The following is a 22,304-nucleotide window of genomic DNA, read 5'->3' as shown; positions in this document are numbered from 1 at the left end:
TGACGAATATGAATATTTAGGCAAATGAACTGTGCGCATGACAAAAGTCAACAAGTAAGCACGCTTCTTTTCAATAAAGCTGGCGATAGTGCACAGAATTTTACTTTGTTCAACCTACGGCTAACGAAAAATGCTGTTGGAAAGACCGGTAAGGGGCACTTTGCTCGTTTTTGAGGTAGAGCTTCGAAAGGGCTCATCACCAGGATTCCTTCCGTCTTTAAGCGAGGACTGGGGCGAGCTTCAAAATGGCAAGAACGTGGAAGGTGGATGAAAACCTTCGAAAAACTTTAATGGATTTCTTTTCACTTCAATCGAATCGAGGTGCATGTTTCTAAGCAATCCAACATTCCAGATCATTGCAGAGCTTATGCACTAAGCGACCCTAGGGACAAAGATTATCAGATCATTTGCCCACACAATCATCTAGAAACCTGTGATCGCTGTTACCTACTTTCTTCAGTTCTTGCTGAAATACAAGACGCAATCGAAAAGATGTCTGATAGCAACGTCTCTAGTGACGTGGTAGAAGAGGTGAACTTCATTGAAGGGCAAGCTAAGCAAAACATCTGGGCTTGGAAAGCTCACCTACTTCGCTGTGTGAATCAGGATGGAGCCCGAATAGAGGTGATTGATGCTCTCGATGAAAATTCCGTACTCCTGGTTCAGGACTGGGCCATGAAGTTCTTGCCAAGAAAGTTTAGAGAAAGCCAAAGTGATTGGTTTGCGAAGCGGGGTATGTCTTGGCACATTACTGTAGCTACTCGACTAGCGGAAAATCACGAATTGGAGATGATCACATTTGTGCATGTTTACCAGACCTGCAACCAAGACAGCTGTGCGGTGCTTTCCATTATGAAGGATGTTATTGGAAAGTTAAAGTCGCAGCTGCCTCATCTGAAAACTGTCTTTTACAGACAGGACAATGCCGGCTGTTACCACTGCGGGACTACGATAGTGGGGGCCAGCTTTACAGGCTGTGCTAGTGGAGTGACTGTGAAACGCTTGGACTTTTCGGACGCACAGAGCGGTAAAGGCCCGTGTGATAGGAAGGCGGCTTCAATTAAGTCACACATGAAAATCCACCTTAATCAAGGGTCTAACATCGAGACTGCCAAGGAAATGGTAGACGCTATCCAGTCATCGGGAGGTGTTCCTGGAGTTGACGTTTCATGCATCCCAGCGCAAGACCCAGCAACGTCCTTGAATGTAAAGATTGCAGGAGTGAGTTTGATTTCCAACATTGTATACAACAACGGAAGCCTGACCGTCTGGAGAGCGTATGGAATAGGGCCTGGTAAGTGCATACGCCTCAAGGACCTCGGTATTCCACAGTTGGTGCAGATTCCAGATCTCGTGAAATGTGATGAGGGTACAGCCACAACAATGCCGAATGCACACTTTATTAAAGTTAAATCCAGGCGTCAACCTTGCTCAGATAATTCCCAGCAATGCTCAGATACCGAAGAAGAGACTGTGACTGAGATGTCACCCGCTGTTCATATATTTTCCTGTCCCGAGGAAGGATGCATGAAAGTTTAACAAAGATTTTCTTCTTTACAGCACCATCTGGACCTCGGAAAACACGAATGTGCTTTGGAGCATGAAACACTCCTTGACAGAGCAGCGCTTGGTTACGCAGAGAGGCTACAAGTTCAGTCTGGTAGTGTACCACAGATTGAACAAGTGAGAAAGGAGCTTAACTTCTCGAATCAGCCTTTTTTACCAATGGGTTGGGCCCTTAAGTCTAGTCACGTAAAGCGGACACGATTCACAGAGAAGCAGAGAGACTACTTATCCAGTAAATTTCGTATTGGCGAGTCAACCGGCCAGAAAGCAGATGCAGCCTCGGTATCCAAGTCAATGACGGCTAGAGACAGTAATGGAAACCGCCTTTTTAGCAGTTCTGAATTTCTGACCAGTCAGCAAGTTTCAAGTTTCTTTTCAAGACTGTCCTCAAAGCGCAAACTTGAAGATGACGAAATGATGGAAAGCGACTTTGAAGAAAACCAGAACGTTGAAAATGAGAAAGCCTTTGACGAGTTGAGAAGTGAAGTTCTTCAAGAGGTTGCCCTTACTCATCCAATATGCTCTGACAGGTATAACATCTGCGAACTAATTGCAAATTCAAAGCTATCAATCTTTGCAATTCAAATGCGTAAGGATATCTGTGAGCACTTTGATATACCAATAACGGACATCAAAGTAAAGAGAAAAGCCCCTTACATTGACAAGCTGATCGCCTTTGGAAAAAACTGCACTTATCAGAAATAATTATGATCGGTTTTGGTTAAAAAGGCATTGTAACAGCATTTGCGGGGGAAACCTGGAAGGCTTGCATATGAAGAAAGAAGCACGAACTTGACTTGGTATAGTGGCCATACATTCAGCGAGCAATGACCCAGTTTTGAGCAGTGAAAACCTGACTCATTCAAAGTGTTTTTGTTGTGGACAGTTTATTTTTGTCTTTAATGGTACTGTGATATCGAAGACTTTGCAATCTAGAACACTGAACTTACAATAGCAAGATCTTTGACGATTGACAAACAGTCTTATTTTAAGAAATATTACACGTTTTGGCTTCGTTTTCGCGCATCTGTTTCCCTACCAGTCAGTGTAAAACGCAGACTGTGGACCGCGGACGGCAGACTGCGGACCAGGGGTAAAATGCAGACTGTATGTAAAATGCAGACTGCAGACTAAGAGTAAAACGCAGGCTGTGGTAAAATGCAGACCGAGCGTAAACTGTAGTCGTGGAAGGGTTTAAGGGAAAAAAAAAATCCCGCAAATACATGTAAACGAACACTTACTTGATGACATCTGCTTTCACAAATCCATTCCTTTCTTCTCTGGAATGTCGTCGACGACCCGAAAACATAATAGCAATCTTGAACCTTTTTTTTCGTCCGAGAGACTTCACGCTTCAACTTTAGATGCGAAGTTTTCGATATACGTGACCAGGGACCGTGAACTGGTACAACACCAAGATGTTTACACTTAAATGAAAGCTGCTGACCCAAAATATGAAATGGCGACAAAAAAGGTAGTAAATCATTCCAACAACAAAGAAAGATGTTCTGCAGGAAATTTGGATGACCTGCTATGAAAGTATTGCAAATCAAGGTACGCAGACTTAAGCTGTTCGGATGTTCATTGAAACCTCTGGCGAATGGGCAATGCACTTCGACTAGGAAGCGAACTGTGTAACTGATACCGGCTAGCTATTTCACCGATTTGGAGAAGAAGGAGTACAAATGTTTAAAAGTCTACAGTCTTTATTCCGCATTTTGCACCCAGCCTGCGTTTTACTCTCAGTCTGCATTTTACCCTTGGTCTGCAGTCTGCAGTCCGCAGTCTACGTTTTACACTGACCGGTTTCCCTACCCCCTCCAGGTGCGAATGATTTTGATCTGTCACGCAACACTAAAAGGGGTAAAGCATGAAGAGGACACCTGTCTAGCAGTTATTAAGAGGGGTCTATCAAAATTTCAGCTGTTTTAAGGCCTAGGATTTTTCAAGTGCAAGGAGTATTAAGGTAGGATAAAGAAAGATATGCTGAGTTCAGTCAGAGGTTTTGAAATAATTCTCTTGTTTTCCCGAGTTCGTGGGTTGCCAGCCGATCCGGCACAGAGTGATCAGTTGAGAATAACACCAAATGAGGTATAAAAAGTGGCTTAAAGTTACTCAGAAAAGAAGAACACTCTGGGGTAATAAATATTCTAATACAACGCTTTGAACAAGTGCAATTGCGAGTAAAGATTCTTTTGAAGGGCGTCAAGCTTTTGTGACTTGTCGAGTAACAACAAACCGATGGTCATGAAAAAGTTTCATATTTCAGGCGAAATTTATTCAACTTCAGAAGGTTCGTTTGAAGTACAAATTAAATTACCCAAGCCATTTCTTACATATGTTTTAGTACAATGTTTAAATAGCGTATAGCTTGAGTTTCAGGTAAAACCAAGGTGTAGCACATGCCTAAAATTTAAAACGCAACTTTCAGCCTAAATTTAAAACACGGTCAGTTGAAAAAGAACCCAAACAAAATTAAAATTGTTTATCTTCCAGATTATCGCTAAGATAAGAAATCACCACCAAACTAGCAGTAAAACCCTTAACAAATTGATTTATCAGTGAATATTTTACCCCACTTGCTTCCTTTTGGCGTGCGAGCGAAGTTTTGAGAACGCCTCATTTTGCCTCAAAATTTGGTTGTTTCAAGTTGCCGACCTCGAAAACTGATTTTGTCGATTTTCTCCTAATCGAAGCGGTCTTTTCAAAAACAAACTACACCACATTTAGTTACTTGCTAATACCTTACTATGAACAAGATATGAGCGAATTTTAATTTTTGACCGTGGCCGCCGTTTGCTCGATATTTACAGACATCTGCTCTTAATTTCTCTAAATTTAACACTATGTTCTCATCTAGCATAAAAGATGGGGCCCCTTGGACAAAACCCTCCACGCTCGTGTTATCCATCTCTCCCACTTTTTTAGACATAGAGCTTGGTATTGCGCTTAAAACTTGATAATACTCCACAAAATTTGATTTACAATTATACTTCGAAAGAAATTCTTGAAAGGTAAGGTAGCGGTCTGATTCATGAAACAGATTATTAACAGAAACAACACCTTTCAAAAACCACTCCTCAAGAAAAAAAAGGTTTACCATCTATTAGAATATCCTGGTTGTTAAACAGGAGATTTTCTTTGCTATAATTATAATTATAAAGAGATTTCAGTTCGGAGAAGAAAGAAAGAGCGTCCCTATAAAATTTTGGTAGGCCTACTAAGTATTTAGTATGGTAGTTACACCTTAAGAGAAAGCGAAGACTACCACATTTTCAAAAGAAATGCTCAGGAACAGTTTTCCAATTGCTTTTAGTATTTTGTAACAGCCTGGGTATCCATGCTAACCTTAATGACTTGAACATTACATCAACATCTATCATTCGCAAGCCGCCTTTGTCATATTCTTGATACATAGCATCCCGTTTAATTTTATCTCTTTTATTTTTCCAAAGAAATTTAAAGAGTCTACTTGTTACATTAGCAGGAATATCTGTAGGAACGTTAACTATAGATGCTGAATATATCAAAGACGACAAACCTAGGGATTTTGCAATTAATACCTTGCCATATAGTGTCAAAGCTCTAGGATTCCAAATATCAAGTTTAGACTGCATTTTCTGTATTTTAAGTTTAAAGTTAAGTTGGTCATTTCCTTTCACGTTATAAGATACATAAATTTTTTAGTCGGTTCTCACACCCATTTCATCTCCAGAGGTCTTGTTTTATTGTTTGACCATCTTCCAAGCCACATTGCCTTTGTTTTACCAAATTAAGGTGCAACCCTGAAAATTTACTGAAAATATTAACTTTGTTAAGAACTGCACTGACTGAGTCAAGGTCACGACAAAATAGATTGGTGTCAACCGCGAACTGGGTCAGCTTGATTTCATTTCCAAAGATAACTATTCCTTTTATATTTGTATCTTGTCGAATATTGTTAGACAGAATTTCGACAGTCGAAATAAATAAATATGGTGAAAGAGGGCACCCTTGCCTCACTCCTCTTAAAGGCTTAAACCAACTTGTCAAATATCCATTGTTCATAACTGCACTCTCTATATCCTTGTAAAACAATTGAATCCACTTAACAATTCCCTCACCGAAATTATACCCCTCTAAAGCTGACTGGATACAGGACCACTCAAGGGAATCAAAAGCTTTCTGAAAGTCTACTGAGATGAGAACCCCTGTACTATTTAGTTTTTTTGTTTGTTCCATAATGTCACTTATCAGTCTGATGTTCTCTCCAATATACCTTCCTTTAACGAATCCAGTTTGATCTGAATGGACAAGTTTGTTTAGGATTGGTTCAATTCTCTTCGCTATAGCTTTAGATGCAATTTTGTAATCAACATTCAATAATGTTATTGGTCTCCAGTTATATAAATGTGTTAATGACTCATCCCCTTTGGGTAATAGAGTGATCACACCTCTGCGCTGAGATATTGACAGTTGCCCAATATCGTAGGCTGCATTAAGGCCTTCAACAAGATCATACCCCACCAAATCAAAGAAGTGTTTATAAAATTCCGCCATAAATCCATCTTCACTGGGTGATTTTTCATTTGGTAAGGTTTCTAATATCTTCTGACACTCTTCAAATGTCAGGTAACCTTCTAAAGACACCTTTTCCTCGTCTGAAAGTTTTAGCATTTCTACATTCTGTGTAAACTTATTAAAACTTTCCTGTGGATGATCCAGTAATATTTTGGATTGATAAAGATCACTATAATATTGTTAGATTTTCGCCAAAATTTCCTTATTATTCTTTATGGATGCGCCCTCCTCGGTTTCAATTTCATTAATGACCTTTCGGTTGTAATTCCTTTTTTCTACGTTGAAAAAATACTTGGTAGCTTTCTCTCGGTTTTCAACCCAGTTACACTTAGCTCTAAATATAGTCGCTTTACTTTTCACTTCATAGATTAGTTTAAGTTCATTCTTAAGTTCGTCATATTCATTTAGTTCTTGATCCACGTTATTCAAATCAGCGCTATGACATATTTTTTTATCCAACTTATCCAATCGCTCCTTTATTTCTCTTTCATGTTTTCTAACCAAACTCGCCTTTCCTTTGGCAAAGGAGATTGTAACATTCCGGATTTCCATGTTGAGCATTTCCCAGAAAAGTCGCTTATCTTTAACATAAGAGAGTTTTTCGCAGAACATTGGGTGCAATTCACGAATCTTAGCGCTATACTCAGCTTCATCTGCTGACACGTACGCCAATTCCTGTATTCCATAAGTTTCCCGGGAGGACTTTCTACTGTACTGCTCTAGTTCATCCAGCTCCACCCACATTCTAGATGTATCATCTTGTTCCTCCTTTAAGTTTTTCCTCGTTTGATGAAGTTCAGTCCTAAGTGTTTGATTTTCACTTATGACCTTCGCAAGCTTTGTCTTAAGTTGCTCAATGTCGCGGCCATGTGACTGAAAAGTCGCTCTAAATTGCGAGAGCTCTTCTCTAAGATTAGCATTGTCTTGCAATATTGCTGCCACAGAGCTTTCCAGATTAACTAAAATATCTCGCAATTGCAATAGGGTTGGTTCTTCTTGAAAGGACGCATCACAAGTTGCGGTTTCACCTTCTGCCATATTTCCTTCGATTTTCTGAGATGGAGAAGACTGAATGTTCAGTTTTTTCACGTCCCTCGGCGATTCTTCCAAGGACCCACGGTCTCCCCTTTTATTGTTTCTAGTTTTTGTCATTTAATTCGACTCTTGAACATCCCAACAAACGCGATGGAGGGAGGGGAAAATGTCCTACTCAAAAAACACGTCTGTTTCAACAGACACCCCGCGCATGCTCGTTGTTGGTGATGTTTGTAATAGCACACACTATCCATTTTCACAGTAGAATCTTGCGGCAAAAACGAAGCCATCATCAAGGCTCGGAGTTACAAATCTCAAAGGAAAAACGATGAACCTTCGAAATTACAGGTACGGTAGTGAAATTAGCGTCTATGTTACTTATCAAGTTTTATGTGAAAAATGACTTGGACACTGAATGTCGTACTTATCCCGTTTAAATGCAATTTATCATGCAGGTCACATTAGCAGTGGCCTCTGCAACCAAGGTACTCTCAGCTCGATGTGAATGTGAAGCAGGCATGGGCAAATGCAATCACGTAATAGGTTTACTTTATCTTCTGGCCCACTATCAGGCACTTGGTCTTAAGACTGTCCCTCCTGCCATTTCCAAAACGTCTTTACCTCAAACGTGGAACATACCAAACAGATCTCAAGGAATAAATCCAGGGGAGGTGCAAGATGTTACAATACAAAGAGTAAAAATGCCCACTTCATCTTCAAAGCGGTCAGGTGGAATTCATTCCAACCTCTATAATCCTATTCCTAATGTGATAGGGGACTTTGAATACTGATTTTTAATCTCAGAATAGTAGCCCTTTCAGATTTGTTAGAAAGCAGGAAACACTCCAAACCTGATTTATTGAACCACCTAACACAAGAGGCTGAACTCTGTCAAAGAAATGGTATTCCTTGACCCTGCGTATGGCTCTCGCGACATGTATCCGGAGTCTGGCAATTTCTTGAGTGTTAGAAACCTCTGCTGCTGTGAACTGCTTACCTCCAGAAACATTACAACCCTTACTTTTTCCTAAGAATGGAGGAATCATCAATGTTGCATTTACTTTTTTGAGAAGGTCTTCAATCAAAAACCCCTTATCTGCCATTACCACAGCCCCTTCTTCTAACAAGTTAAGAATTCCACTTTGACGAGTAATCTCTTTATCCGACACACTTCCCTGGAACAGAGAACTAACAAAGGTAACTGACCCATTTGGGGAAATACCTACTAAGCCTTTATAAGTGGTGTAACTCTAATAAGAGGAATAAAATTCAGAATTAAGAACTTTGGAACTCGGGGTCTGTACCTTAATCTCTGTGCAGTCCAAAATAACACAGGTATTTGGGTATGTTAGCTTGAAACAATCAGGCAAGCTGGCCTTTACCTGAACCTTTGTGGGCCAAATGGGAATCTGACCAAGCATGAAGTAAAGAAAATTAGCCCATGTCAAAAACACTCTACGAACTGTACTGGGACTGACTTTAAATCTCACAGCCAGGTCTTCAATAGGAAAACCTTGCTTAACACGCACTAGAAATTAAAAAAAACTGGTCAATAAGTGGCAACATACACTTTGTACTGGAGTCACCAGTTTTGCTTTCAAAATCAACTGGGGGAGTACCACTATGCTGAACTTGAGACCACGTGCTCATGTTCTTTGCAGATGGCTCCAACCAAATGAACACAGATTTCAATAGTTCATAAGAGCTGAATCCTGTGTAAAACTGGATTTGCTTAGGGTTATTGGAAAATCTCTCTAATCCAAATTTGTCCAGAGACATGACAGTAATCTTTTCTGACGTAACAGCAATTATCTCCTCAAGTTCTGCTATCCGATTACAAAGAGCTCCTTCTTTGCTTGGTTCTACCAGTGATGGTAGTAGGGAAGCAGATCCAGCCATGTCATCACTGACCTCTACGTCTTTGCTTAAGGGCGACGGCGTGTCACATCGAAGCCTTTTTCTTCGCTGATATAAATTCTCTGATCGCTCTTGTTTAGGTTTAACCCATGCAAATATTGATGGAACTACTTGCTTCTTTAACCGTTTCTTTCCAGCCAATGTTTTTTCAATTTCGTCTGGTTTAACGTGTTCTGAACACACTAGTGTAGAGTCCTTTTGTATCTGTATACAAAGGGAACAAACAGATCGAAACACTTTAAGGTCTTTACACTCGCTAGCAACGGATTCAATGAAGTCAATAAGCTCAATGGAGCGCTTAAACAAATGGCACTGAGACGTGTACGTTCTGCGTCCTTGGCATGGCAGTGATGACAAAGACAGTTCGTAAATGTGAACTTTATCTCTACGATACATACCTTGAAAAGTGGACTTTCGTCACGTCGAATGGCTATTATCCATGCCTGTCGTAGTTTCTTTTCTGTTGGAAAGTTGAAAAACCCTAAATCTTTATGGCTTTTCTTGCGCCCATCGTTGTTGCAGTGTGGCACACAGCAATGGTATTGCGCCATCTCGGAAATGATGCACGGCTAGCCTCATGTTGAATCCAAGATGGCGGAAGCGTGACAAAGGTGTATGTCAACAATAATAAAATATGTGTACAAGAAAGCTGAAGGGAGTTTTTTCAGTACACTGAAATTGGTTAATTAGATAACATGTAATAGCTGGTTTACATTTCATTAGCCAGCAACAGTTCTCGTTAAAATAATGAACAGTGTCACGAGCTGTTATTGTTCGTATTTCCTAAATGGTTCGCATTATACTTATGCCATGCAAGGCACGTAATTATCAATCACTATTTTCTCAAAATTATGTTTCAAGTTCACATGTTTTGCATTTGAAGGTGAATTTTCAACAGTACTCACTCCCGTTCTAACGAAATAATATAAAGCATTATTTACTTTACCCTAAAGGTTGCCGAGTACTGTTGAAAAACCACTTTGAAGTTGCCACTTTTAAGAAAAGGTATAAAAATCAATAAAATGTTACATTTTGATTACATATTTACTTTCTCGGTTCCAATACATCAGATAAGTTTAGGTAGACAAGCCGTTTTCAACCGAGTAGTGTGACTTTGACGTCACAACCTCAACCGTCTCTTGTAAACAAAGGGAGATCGCACAAAGATGAACACTAATTACTTGCTTGTCAAAATAAATCTGGCAAAGCAGCCTACACAAGGAACTAAATTCTCCTGCTCACTCTGAGGTATCTGTCGCCAGAAATGGAACAGACGCCAACAAACTTCCATCATCTGTGTGTTCACGCGATCAATGATTGCCCCTTTAACAAGCGCAAGTGGAGCATCGGCAGTAGCAAAGAAAGGAGTATCTTTGCTTAAGTCGATGTCCTGTTTACAAAATGTTTTAGGGGCAGGAAGATGCACGATGTCACCCTCGAGCGCTTGAAGAAAGTCTGCCCAAGCTATTATTGCTGAATTCCAACGAAAATCGTTGAGAAAAATCTCTGCATCCTGGGCCCCCATCCATGCAAACAAACCTGTTGCAGGATTGCAGAAAGCATAGAAAATCTTTAACGGAGATAAAATGAATGTTTTACCCGGGTTTGCTGGTCCGCAAATGTATACATTACGGTATTTTCCCCGACCTTCTTTTAGAGCAGTGTAAATTGCATTACAAAAGGCATTCACTACGATACCATGTGCGCCTAACAGCCTCTCAGCAGCAACAATCCATTTCCCCCCGCAACTCTCGCTACATTGCTGCTGCTGACATTCCTCCAATACGATACGTGTTTTCTTAGAAAGCGCAAACTTCTCCTCTGCTTGAGAGAATTCTAGGGCGAGTGACAAGGCCTCATCTACTACCCTGTTTCCTCTATTGGCAATCAATTCAGCTAACTCAGTCTTCCCTTCGCGTTGCTGTTGAACGGCTAGACATACAAGCTCTAATCGAGATTTGATCTTTTTTTGTTGAATTAACTGAGTAATGTCATGAACCGTGAGACGTTTTCGAGGTGATTTTTTGTTCTTCTTTCGTCTTTCAGAGAGCTCCCATTTGGGGATACAGAACATTGCTTCATTTGGAATGTGATGATGAATCAGGTAATTTAAAATTGACCGGTATATGTAAATACAGCAAAAAATAAATACCTATTGCCAATCAGCAATATAAACAGTGAAATGGTTAAGTCAGAATCAGGCCAAAGTGTCCCATATCATTCGAGCTTACCTCGGTACTCCCCCCTGGATGCCTGGATGGGATGCTGGTCCATCACAGGGTTTTCACCCAGCATTTACAACCTGGTGCAGATGTACAGTAGACAATATGAGAGTTGGGCTAGAATCCAGGCTGCTTGATCTGGAGTCCAGCACACCCCACACCCTGCACAGTAAAGAAATAAATCCTAATTCTAAATTGCATGTCACATTCTTCCATGTCCAGAATCCTGATTATGTCCAGCCAGACCTACACAAAGACTCCTGCAGTAGCATAAGAACTCGCTCTCAACATGAACAAATTGCTAGCAGAGATGTGATTGTGACCGAAGTGGACCAAAATCCCATATCCTGGGTGGTGCTAAGTTTCCCTGTAATGACTTTGCAATTTGTAAAAGTAAAATATGTGGATGGAGACAGTGTGCTAACTAGACTGATAAACTACAGTGACTGTTTACAACATGATGAACTTCCGACAACAATGTCTTGGAATTCATCTTGCCAGATTCAACTTCAAGATGGCAATGAATATAAGGTGTTTTGGAAATGGACTAAAACCCTTAATGAACTGCATGAAAACTGGGAGGAAATTTCAACTTCAGAAAGTGAGGTGTCCCATATTTCAGAAACCACTTCCAACTCTTCTGAAAAATCAGTGAAATCTGTTACTGAATAAAGTACTGAAGAAAATGGCAACTCTGATGATGTGGAAAGTGACAGTACACCCATCTGCCACACTTTACCCTTCAAAGTTATTAGGGTAGCCCATTCAACAAAAACACAAGACCGTTTGGACGAAGCTTTGACAAAAATGAAAGGTGGAGAGACAGTTTCAGCTATGTTAAAACCTGAACCAGAGAATGAGTTTGACAGGTAAGCCATAGCAGTCCATTTAGACTACCGAAATGGACCATGTTTTATTGGTTACATTCCACGGGAACTAACTAAGTATTTACATCCTTTACTTGAAACCAGACAAATTACACAAGTCAAGGTTGAGGATATAAGGCTTCAAACGTCATTTTCAAAGTTTGGACTGTACCTAAAAATATCTATCACTAGGATAGGTAGGTGGGAACCTTTTGTTGTGCGAGCTAGTTTAAGGTTACGCTAGATAAAAGGAAAACAAAACAAATACATACATACATATACATACTTAATTGACCACTCCCCATAGGGGCTTTTCCGGGCCAATCTGAAACAATCAACGAAACAACAGAACACAACAACAACAACTGTTAAGAATCCCAACTGGCCGGAGGGAAACCAGTTGGCTATTTACAAGTGCAGCTGGGAAGTTGAACCAGGGACTGCCAGGAACAAATTCAGCGAGTGGTCAGAGCGGGTCTTGAACCCGTGATCTCCGGATCTCAAGGCAAGCATCCTAACCACTGGGCCGCACTGCCTCCACATGGTTATAACATTTCGATGAGATACAGTGTAAAATGGTATGACAACATGTAAGGGTCACATGACCACTTTTTACCAAAAGTTTTTATAATTTGTTATGGAATATCACTTAAAGAATAACAGAAATTGATTTTGTAGAAATGACAAATTGAAGAAATTTTCATCTCTTAAATTAAAAGTTGTATGGAAAAAGTTAGAGATTTATTTTCAACGAAAGACTGGTCACAGGCTACAAAGGCTTTTCTCATAATACAAAAGAAAATCTGTATAAATTTTATCAACTTTAAAACTTACCATTGAGGTTACATCATGTTGGAAGTTAGAGTTTTTTATGCAACCTCTTGTAAATTTATGTTATTACTCTAGTGCCACAATACCAACTGACAGAGGCTGATCAGAATTGCCAAGTTGGTCATTACCTCTTGTAATATAGACTGAACATAACTGTATGTAACTGTAAATTACGAAGGTTTATAACAAGATAATTTGTTTGTTCACTGTAAACTGCCATTGTTTTGTGACATGTGCAAAAACACACATTGGTATCCTATTAAGACTTTGACTAAAGGACCTTGCTTGTATTCCAGTTTACATGACAGAATAGTTAGGCTGCTAAGATACATAGAATGTGCAAATCGTTCGTTTTGTGATACAAGCATGAAACTTGGCACAAATACTAATGTCAATGTACTGACCAATTTGTGATATGGAGGCATTTCAGATATGGCTTACCTTTCCAGAAATGCGCATGTCAAAAATTCAGCCATTTTGTTTCGGCATGGAAACGAGGCTGAGCATATATGGCATTTTTGAGCGGTGTTAACGGCAGTAAAAGAACTAAATCGACGTGATTAACATCTGGAATATAAATAGAGAGCTCTGTTCAAAGTTTTCGACTAGTCAGATGACTAATCACGTGATAGAATGCAAATGAATATGTACTTACTTTAAATATAAATAAATATTAATGTGTACTTCTGGGTTTTTTAAGTCAGAATTATTCACATTCATTTTTTTGGCAAAAAATTACTTTGTTTATAAGAATTTTGCATTGTATTTGGAGGATATTTGCAAAAATAACCTTAAACTAGTGCCCAGCCTTCCCTCGGTTTTCAAAATGGCGACTCTTACACGTGTTCAGGTAAGTGAAGTAACTTCTCTTGAATTATTTTTCGAAATAAAAGCCATTTAAGCTTAATGAAAACCTTTACAAGTGCACTGCAGTACGTAATATGGCTTTTTCTAGTAGAAGACACAACACAATAGAATTCAATAGAACATACATCGAATTTGGGTGGTACTTTAGGGATTGCTTTGAAGTTTAGAATCAGCTATAGGATTTTAGAATTGGGTTAGTCTTCTTATGCTTCTGTTAATGAGATTTTAAGATCTTCAACATGTGGTCAGAATTTAGCATTTCTTTAATTATTTGATATTTTTTAGTTTAGTATGTCACAGCCTGATTGGAAGCTATGTATTCGGATGAACCTCTACTTTGCCCAGCTAAATCTAAAAGAAGTGATGTTGGTGCCGGATATACCTCGTTAGCTAACAACATGAGACTTTTCCAGGAGATCAAAGCAACACCATCTTTTTTCAATCCTAAGAACGTCGATGATGGGTCAGGAATAGAGAGCACCTTGCGAAAGAATGACGCGGTATGGCATAAATCATGTAGAAACAAATTTAATAACTTTGAACTGAAAAGGGCTCCAAAACGTAAGACTGAAGAAGATGATGACACACATCCTTACAGTCCTGTCAAAAGTAGAAGATCTAGTACCTCTATCAACAAAGGAACAGGGGTCAATGAGGAAATATGCTTTTTCTGCGAAAAAGATGCAGGATCAGAGGGATTGCGAGTTGCGTCCACTAGTAAAATCGATACTCGAGTGAAACAATGTGCTTTGGAACTTCAGGATCGAAAGCTGCTGGCAAATTTATCTACTGGAGACATGGTTGCTCTAAATGCTAAGTATCACATAAATTGCCTCGCTACGTTGTATAATCGTAGGAGAAGTTGTTCTTCGTCAAAAAATCGAGAACAACCAAAGGAAGATAAGCTTCTAAGGACTTGTATCTTATATTGATGAGTTTTTTGAAACAGCTCAGGCAAATGTCCCTTATGTTAAGCTAGCAGACCTAGTTAAGTTGTACAAAACAAAACTCGAAGAATTTGGAGTTGAAGATAGCGTTGTGAACTCTACTCGCAAGGACGTGACGTTTTACTGACCTTAGACTCCGCCATCGGGGAAGCAATAAGAGATGCTAGTGAACAAGATGACTTTGATGCAGATGGCCTGTGCTTAGCAAAAACAGCAAAGTTGATACGCAACTAGATTTTGAAACAACCGCAAATTTTCACTGGGACGTTTTCCCAAGATTGTGAAGATAAATCCATCCCACCTTCATTAAAGGCTCTAATAACAATGATTTTGAAAGGTCCAGTGTCAAAGCAGAGCGAATCCGAGGATAAACCAATCCAAAACCAAGCCTCACGCTCAATTTTGCAGCTTATTATCTACAACACCACTTTCCGCAAAAGTAAGTCGCCTGCAACTTCTATCTGTCATAACAGAGAAAGAGAGAGTCCACTTCCTATCTATGTTGGGCTAGAAATTCACGGTTTAATTCGAGGATGTGCTCTGATAGACACCCTTTTTAACTTGGGGCTTTGTATTTCTTATAATAGAGTGCGAGACATATCTGCTGATGTTGCAAATGTTGTTTGCAAGAGATTCGAAAGAGATAGTGTTGTTTGCCCACCTGTATTGAGGGATGGCCTTTTCACGACAACTGGATTTGACAATCTTGATCATAACCCAAGCTCAACCACCTCTCATGACTCTTTTCACGGAACTGCCATCTCCTTAATTCAGCATCCAACAACGAATAATCACGGAGTAGAGAGAGAGAGCAAAATGTTATAGACGGGTCCCCGCAACAACAGAGAAAGATCCCTTCTTTGCCAACCGAGTTTGCTAATGTCAAGCCAGTTGTCATGGCAGACGAAGATTTGTTTGCTCCACCAATTGTAGGAACAATTAAGACGGACTATGACGACAATAAATTCTACACTAAAGAACCTGACAAGTGGGTAGAGAATGCCTCAGTACCCTGTGAGAAGGAAAGATGAGAATATCTCGTGGGCTGCATTCCATGCCTCTGAACAGCCTCCAACACAATTCGAACCTGCCATTACTTCTCTTATGCCCATGTTTCATGAGTCAGCGCATTCAGTTCCTATGGTCCTACATGGAATGAAAATTGTAAATGATGCAATCCAGCTTGTCAACCCTGGTCAAGTTCCAGTTATAGCCATGGACCAACCTCTACTTGCACTGGCTAAAATGATTCAATGGAAATGGCCTCTGACCCACGGAGAAGACAAATTTGTCATTATGTTTGGAGGCCTCCACATTGAATTAACAAATTTGAGGGGACATGAGTGGATGGACCACAGTGCTGACAAATGCGAACGTTGCATCACCAGGTGTAGTAAATTCTTTTGTTACTGCTGGCCACATAACCAGAACCAAACGAGCACATCAGATCACCTACGCTGCTCTACACATCCTTCAAAAGCGAGCTTATCAAGGCTACTTAGACGTAGCTGAAGCAGATTCACCGTTATCTTTCACAGCCTGGAAGAAAGAGATGTCTCTCAAGTACCCAAACTTCATGTACTGGTCTCGTGTAATGGAACTGCAACTTATTTGCTTTAAGTTAGTCAAAGCCTTTAGAGTTGCTGATTTTCAATTGTATGTGGAAGCTTTAGTTCAAGTAATGCCTTGGATGTTTGCCCTTGATCAAATCAATTACACTAGGTGGCTGCCAGTTCACATCCACGACATGCAACAAATTCAATCCAAGTGTCCAGAAGTGCATCAGAAATTTGTTGAGGGATCATTTGTGTTACATAAGACAAAGAAGCCATTTTCATCGATAGCTCTCGACCAAGCTCACAAACAAGAAAATGCCAAAGTGCATGCAAAGTGCATGCAAAGGCGGAGCAGTAGGCCTAACTGAAAACACAAGTGCACTTAACAGATGGATGATTGCAGGACCAGAACTTGCAAGAATGGTTCATGAATTTGAATTATCGCCTACAGTAAGTTCTGCAGATGACAACCTCAAGCATCATGAGGAAGTATATAGTTACCAGAAATTGTTCAGAAATGATCTGCAGTCTGTCATAAACTCATTCGAAGATCTTGGAAATCCTTTCATGGAAGAAGAAGAAGAGCCCATGACACTAGACAGCAAAGACGTGGTTGGTAGTAATGTTGTCCACGCAATCAAAAATATCGTTCAGACTGGGAAAGGACAATTTGAGTCTTATATGAACCGACGTCTTACAAAAAGAACGACTGCTATTTCAGCTCCACTGAATAAAAACAACTTACCTTTGTTCTGCTCTCCAAAGCAAGAACAAACAAGTCATAAAAATAAGATTGCTGAGCTGAAATCACTTTTCTCCCGACTTTACATAGCATGCCAAAGTCGGGATGGGGACTTGGATGACTTCTTCAACCATGAAAATCAACCATGGCCATCATCACTTGCAGACAAGGGAGAGCTTACAAAAGGTGTGAAAGCAGATCTTGTAAAGTGCCCAGAAGGCTATCCAAGCTCACTACCTAGCCAACATCCTGACGTGGAGGTGCTTGCCATCGATGGAGCAGCTGCAGTCCAGATGCTAAACCCTGCATCTGCAAAAACATTCCAAGAGTATGCTGACAATGTTTTCAATCCTTACATCTTAAACAAGATTCAAGATGTCAAAAGGTTGGACATTGTCTGGGATGTTTACATAGATGACTCTCTTAAGAAAGGTGCCAGAGATCACAGAGGAAAGGGTACACGGAGGAAAGTGACACCATCAACACCAATTCCAAAGAACTGGCAATCATTTTTACGGGTTGACCAGAACAAAGAGGAACTCTTTCATCTCCTGTCCGAGCAAGTCGTTCACATACAAAGTGATGAAAAGGAGATTTACAGCACATGTGATGATAAGGTCTATTCAAACACAGTCAATGATTTATCAAATCTTATGCCGTGTACACAAGAAGCTGACACGAGGATTATGCTTCACACATATGATTCATCTATGAGTGGATACAATCGTATCATGATACGTACAATTGACACGGACGTTCTAGTTTTAGCCATTTCAATATATCATACCATTCAATCAAGAGTAACTAGACGTCATGTCTTCTGTACACGTTCGACGCACTTAATTGAATTAATAGAACTGTAAAATAGTTGTTCTTACAAAAAATAAAACCGTAAAAAATCCGAAATATATTTCGATTTATGATCCTCGTCAGTCGTCCGCCATTTTAAAATAAAAACACTTATATCGTTCATGTAAGAGACATTGGAATGGTCCACGCTTTCTCAGACTTCATGTACATCATCACAAGACTTCTCATCTCGGTAGAACAACGCGTCCATGCGTGACTACAGCACGCAGAATCTGGAAACAGTTCCATTCGTTTTTAGAGTTCATCAATGAGTCTTCATCTACATTGTTAATCTTGACACCCTCAGATATTTGTCTAAGCATTGCGTCGTTAGAGTAGACACTGGTTACATTCATTTGAAACTCCTGTATCTCACTACTGTGTTTCTGTCTACAATGTTTCCACAAGGCTGATCGTTCCTCCTTATTGCCGAGCGATTTTGAGTGTTCTTTCTCTCTGGTATACGCACTCCTCAATGTTTCTCCAACGTAGACGTTGTTACACCCGGTACATTTAATTTCATACGTCACACTTTCTGTATTGCACGGTCCTTTCCCATCTGTCCTACACACTGGGCGGTCTTCTCGCTCACATTGTTGCGGTTTAAACGGATCAGACTTCTGGAGCAATCTCTTAATTGCAATACCCGCCTTCTCTACCACTTTGATTTTAAATCCTTGCTGTTTTATCTCCTTTTGATATTTCTTCTGTAACTGTGAATTCGGTGTAGCCGGTACGAAGATTACTGCCACATTTTCGCCTCGTTTGTCCCAACTGCATTCTTCCCAATCTTTTCCTGTTCTTGTTCTTCCTTTCTCCACTCTTTGGGCCAGTGTAACGGTCTTTCTCCTTCTTGATCTTTCTTTCTCTCTATATATGCTTTGAGGGCCGAGTCGACAACCTCATATCTGAATTTCTTGCTATACCCCGAGTACTGCATCCTCAGGACCATTTTATTAACATTTTCTACTACTCGTTCCCATGGTAACATCTTGCTACAGTTACGTAAGACCTTAAGGACTTCTTGGGTCAGTACTGTTCTCTTGGTACTCCAGTTTAGGGCAGACCTAGCATTTATGACTGCTTTTCAAGCCATTCTTTTGGATTAGAACTCGTACATGACCACTGACACACCTCGTTTCTCTGTTTCTTTCTCCTTTGTTTCTATCCACACTTTTAAGTCGAGGATAGGCAGCTTTCTATCTTGATGTTTAGATGGGTAATCCACTTCAAGTTGTATTGATGGGTGGATATCGTTCCCTATTTGTTTTACCAATGTCATTGTCCTTCCGTCGTTACTGACTCCTTCATCCTCAGCGACAGATCTTTCATCCACGTAGGTCTTACCATCCTTGTACCTCATTCCAACCATTGTTGCTTGTATAGCCATGTTGATATCATCCACATACCGTTTGTTTATTTTCACAATGATGGCCATCTCATCCAACCTCGTGGCGAATTCTTTATCTCAGCAAATCATGAAGATCTGGGCCAATACCCTTGTTAACTTCAAGCCAATCGGTCCACCTTTTGTCTGCTTCCTCAGTTCGTTATTAAACATTAAAACATGACTCTCAATGCCTCTCTCAGCATTACACGTCTAGTATGTCCATCCAGCTGTCTGATTGCTAAGTTCCATGGTTTGAACCGTTTCTTCTTCTTCTCTTCACTCCCACTTGCAGTAACTGTAGGTGGTCTTCCCCTATTTGTCTTCTGCGTAGGACATACATTTGCTATGCCCATCTTTGCTAGCCTCTCAGGTGATGTCGTCAATGCAAGGTACAAGCCTAACTCTAGATCATCGATACCCCGAACACTGATGTTACTCTCAAAGAAAACCTCACACACCTTGTCAATTGTGAAATCTATATCAAAAAACGAATATCTCCAAAAACGAATGGAACTATTTCCAGATTGCGCGTGCTGTAGTCACACATGGACGTGTTGTTCTACCGAGATGAGAAGTCTCGTGATGACGTACATGAAGTCTGAGAAAGCGTGGACCATTCCAATGTCTCTTCCATGAACGATATAAGTATTTTTATTTTAAAGTGGCAGACGACTGACGAGGATCGTAGATCGAAATCTATTTCGGATTCCCGCAAATTTGTATGGTTTTATTTTTTTAAGAACAACTATTTTACAGTTCTATCAATTCAATTAAGTGCATCAAACGTGTACGGAAGACGTGATGTCTCGTTAATCTTGATATTCAAACACATTCTTGGCTTCGATATATGAGATTTCACAGAAACATACCATTCAAGTTAATATATTATGGAAGTCGGAAAGCCCTTCAGATACCTTCCAGTCAACGATATTGCATCAGAGCTGGGTGATAGTAAATGCAGAGCACTTCCACTATTTTACTTCTTAACAGGTTGCGACACAGGTGTTTACTATAAACGTATTTTTATTTTAGCTAAAAGCCAACATGTGAGTCGAGTCTTGTGTGTACAAAATAGTAAATGTAGGGGTAGTGAGTGTGGAGTACGAAGGCCCACATCAGCTGATAGCTGCCAGAATAATCAGCCTGCTTTAACAAATAAAAGATTATTATTATTATTATTATTATTATTATTATTATTATTATTATTATTATTATTATTATTATTATTAGCTATATATATATTGGCTTACATTTGTTCTTTTCACAGTGTCTTTTTTGTCTGGACGAGGCAAAAAAACCGCATGGGTAGTTTGGAATTCATACCCTGAACTCACACATGTATTAGTTAATCTATCAAGCTCTTCAACGATGTTAAGAGATGTCGAAGCATCTTTGCCTGTGATTGAGAGATTTGTTGCACAATTGTACGACAAAAGCAGTGTTCTTTCAGAAGTAAACCATCTAAGACGAGACCTTTTTGCCAGGAAATCACGTAGTATTGATGGAATACCACCAACTTGTGCTGCACTTAAACAGCATATTTTGAGAGCAGTTTACCAAGGAGCGCTTACATGGGGCCAGTCACTTGTAAAGAAGCCTGATATACAAAGCCCAGGTATATGGGGATGGGAAAAAGAAGGTAAAACATGGAAACCTCTATGACAACTCTATCCCAGGCTAAAGACAGCTGCTATGAACTTATTCATTGTGGGTGCAAAAAAGGGTGCAAAGGACGATGCAAATGTCTTAAGGCCAACCTTGACTGCATTGTGGAGGAAACTGCCAGGAAGATTCTTAGTTTGGTGCATCTCAAAGGTATGTTAAGATTGAATCAATGACCATTTAAAAAAAAACATATTTTGAATATTTACCTCATTTTAGGTCCAAAGAAATCACATGATTAGTCACGTGACCAAGCGAAAACTTCAAGTAAAACATATGTGTCAAAGATGTTAACCACATTTATAACCGCTCATAAACGCCCATAATAAGCTCAGCCTCGATTTCATGCTTAAACAATATGGCCGAAATTTTGACATGCGCATTTCTGGAAAGGTAAGCCATATCTGAAATGCCTCCATATCACAAATTGATTAGTACATTGACATTAGTATTTGTGCCAAGTTTCATGCTTGTATCACAAAACGAACGATTTTGATGCTTAGCAACCTAACTAGAATGCTCAATTGCCAAATAACTTTAATTAGAGCTGGTTGAATCAGCTACCCTTGGTGGGAGCCTCTCTGGTGCAGCATGAAATTGAGCTCTCACTTTTAGTGTGCCATGCTGTGGAAGTGTGGCCCGACCAGCAACAAATACCCCTGGGTCAGCTCTTCTTGATACAGTTACTCTATCCAGTCTCTCAGTTTCTGACTTGGAAGGTTCATTAAATGATTTCAAACTTCCACAATGATAGCGTTTATTGACCCCAGTCCAGGTTAATAACTTTAAGATTACTTGTTTTTCATTGATACATCTTTGTCTAATCAACACAACAGACATTTCTGCAAAGTTTTAAAAGGTTTGGTTACTAGAGATCAGAATCACCTTAGATAATTTTCCATAACCTTCCAATCTTGCCATCATCAAAATCTCAAATTTGAACTTGCTATTCATGAACATTTTTATTGCTATTTTGTGACAGGAAGATCTGACTAAACTATTCGGAGCCACCTTAAAAAAAATACCTGTTGACATCCAGTGTTGAGTAATCGCGTTGCTCTTGGTGTGCACACCATGGAATCCAGTCCTCCAATATGTAGTCCAGCATGTCCTGGTTATACTGCTGTCGTTGTTGTTCAGTCAAACCTCGTCCATCTGATGCTTTATGCCAGTTGCTGACAATTTCAGTGAACCTTGCTTCATCAGTGTACCCAAGTGATTTCATGAGTTTGGCCATGGCTGGTGAAAGTAGCCTCTAACAGTCGGGAATAGACTGTTTGTCTTGGCCAGTCAG

General features: G+C 39.9%; 2 protein-coding genes across 2 annotated transcripts; both read right to left on the bottom strand.

Annotated features, from left to right (window-relative positions):
* Positions 1-6,306: 6,306 nt before the first annotated feature.
* Positions 6,307-7,278, bottom strand: LOC137980824 (probable DNA double-strand break repair Rad50 ATPase). The gene has a single exon (XM_068828239.1). The coding sequence runs from the start codon at positions 7,276-7,278 to the stop codon at positions 6,307-6,309; it is 972 nt and encodes a 323-aa protein (XP_068684340.1).
* A 683-nt stretch (positions 7,279-7,961) lies between these two features.
* Positions 7,962-9,629, bottom strand: LOC137980823 (uncharacterized). The gene is made up of 4 exons (XM_068828238.1): positions 9,477-9,629; positions 8,739-9,282; positions 8,544-8,689; positions 7,962-8,411 (listed from the first exon to the last, which is right to left on the bottom strand). The coding sequence occupies exons 1-4, from the start codon at positions 9,627-9,629 to the stop codon at positions 7,962-7,964; spliced, it is 1,293 nt and encodes a 430-aa protein (XP_068684339.1).
* Positions 9,630-22,304: the final 12,675 nt, after the last annotated feature.

The sequence above is a fragment of the Montipora foliosa genome, chromosome 12 (genome assembly GCF_036669935.1).
Source record: "Montipora foliosa isolate CH-2021 chromosome 12, ASM3666993v2, whole genome shotgun sequence".
NCBI classification, from domain to species: Eukaryota; Metazoa; Cnidaria; class Anthozoa; order Scleractinia; family Acroporidae; genus Montipora; species Montipora foliosa.
The sequence above is the reverse complement of the archived record's forward strand: the minus strand, read 5'-3'. Positions and strand labels throughout refer to the sequence as shown.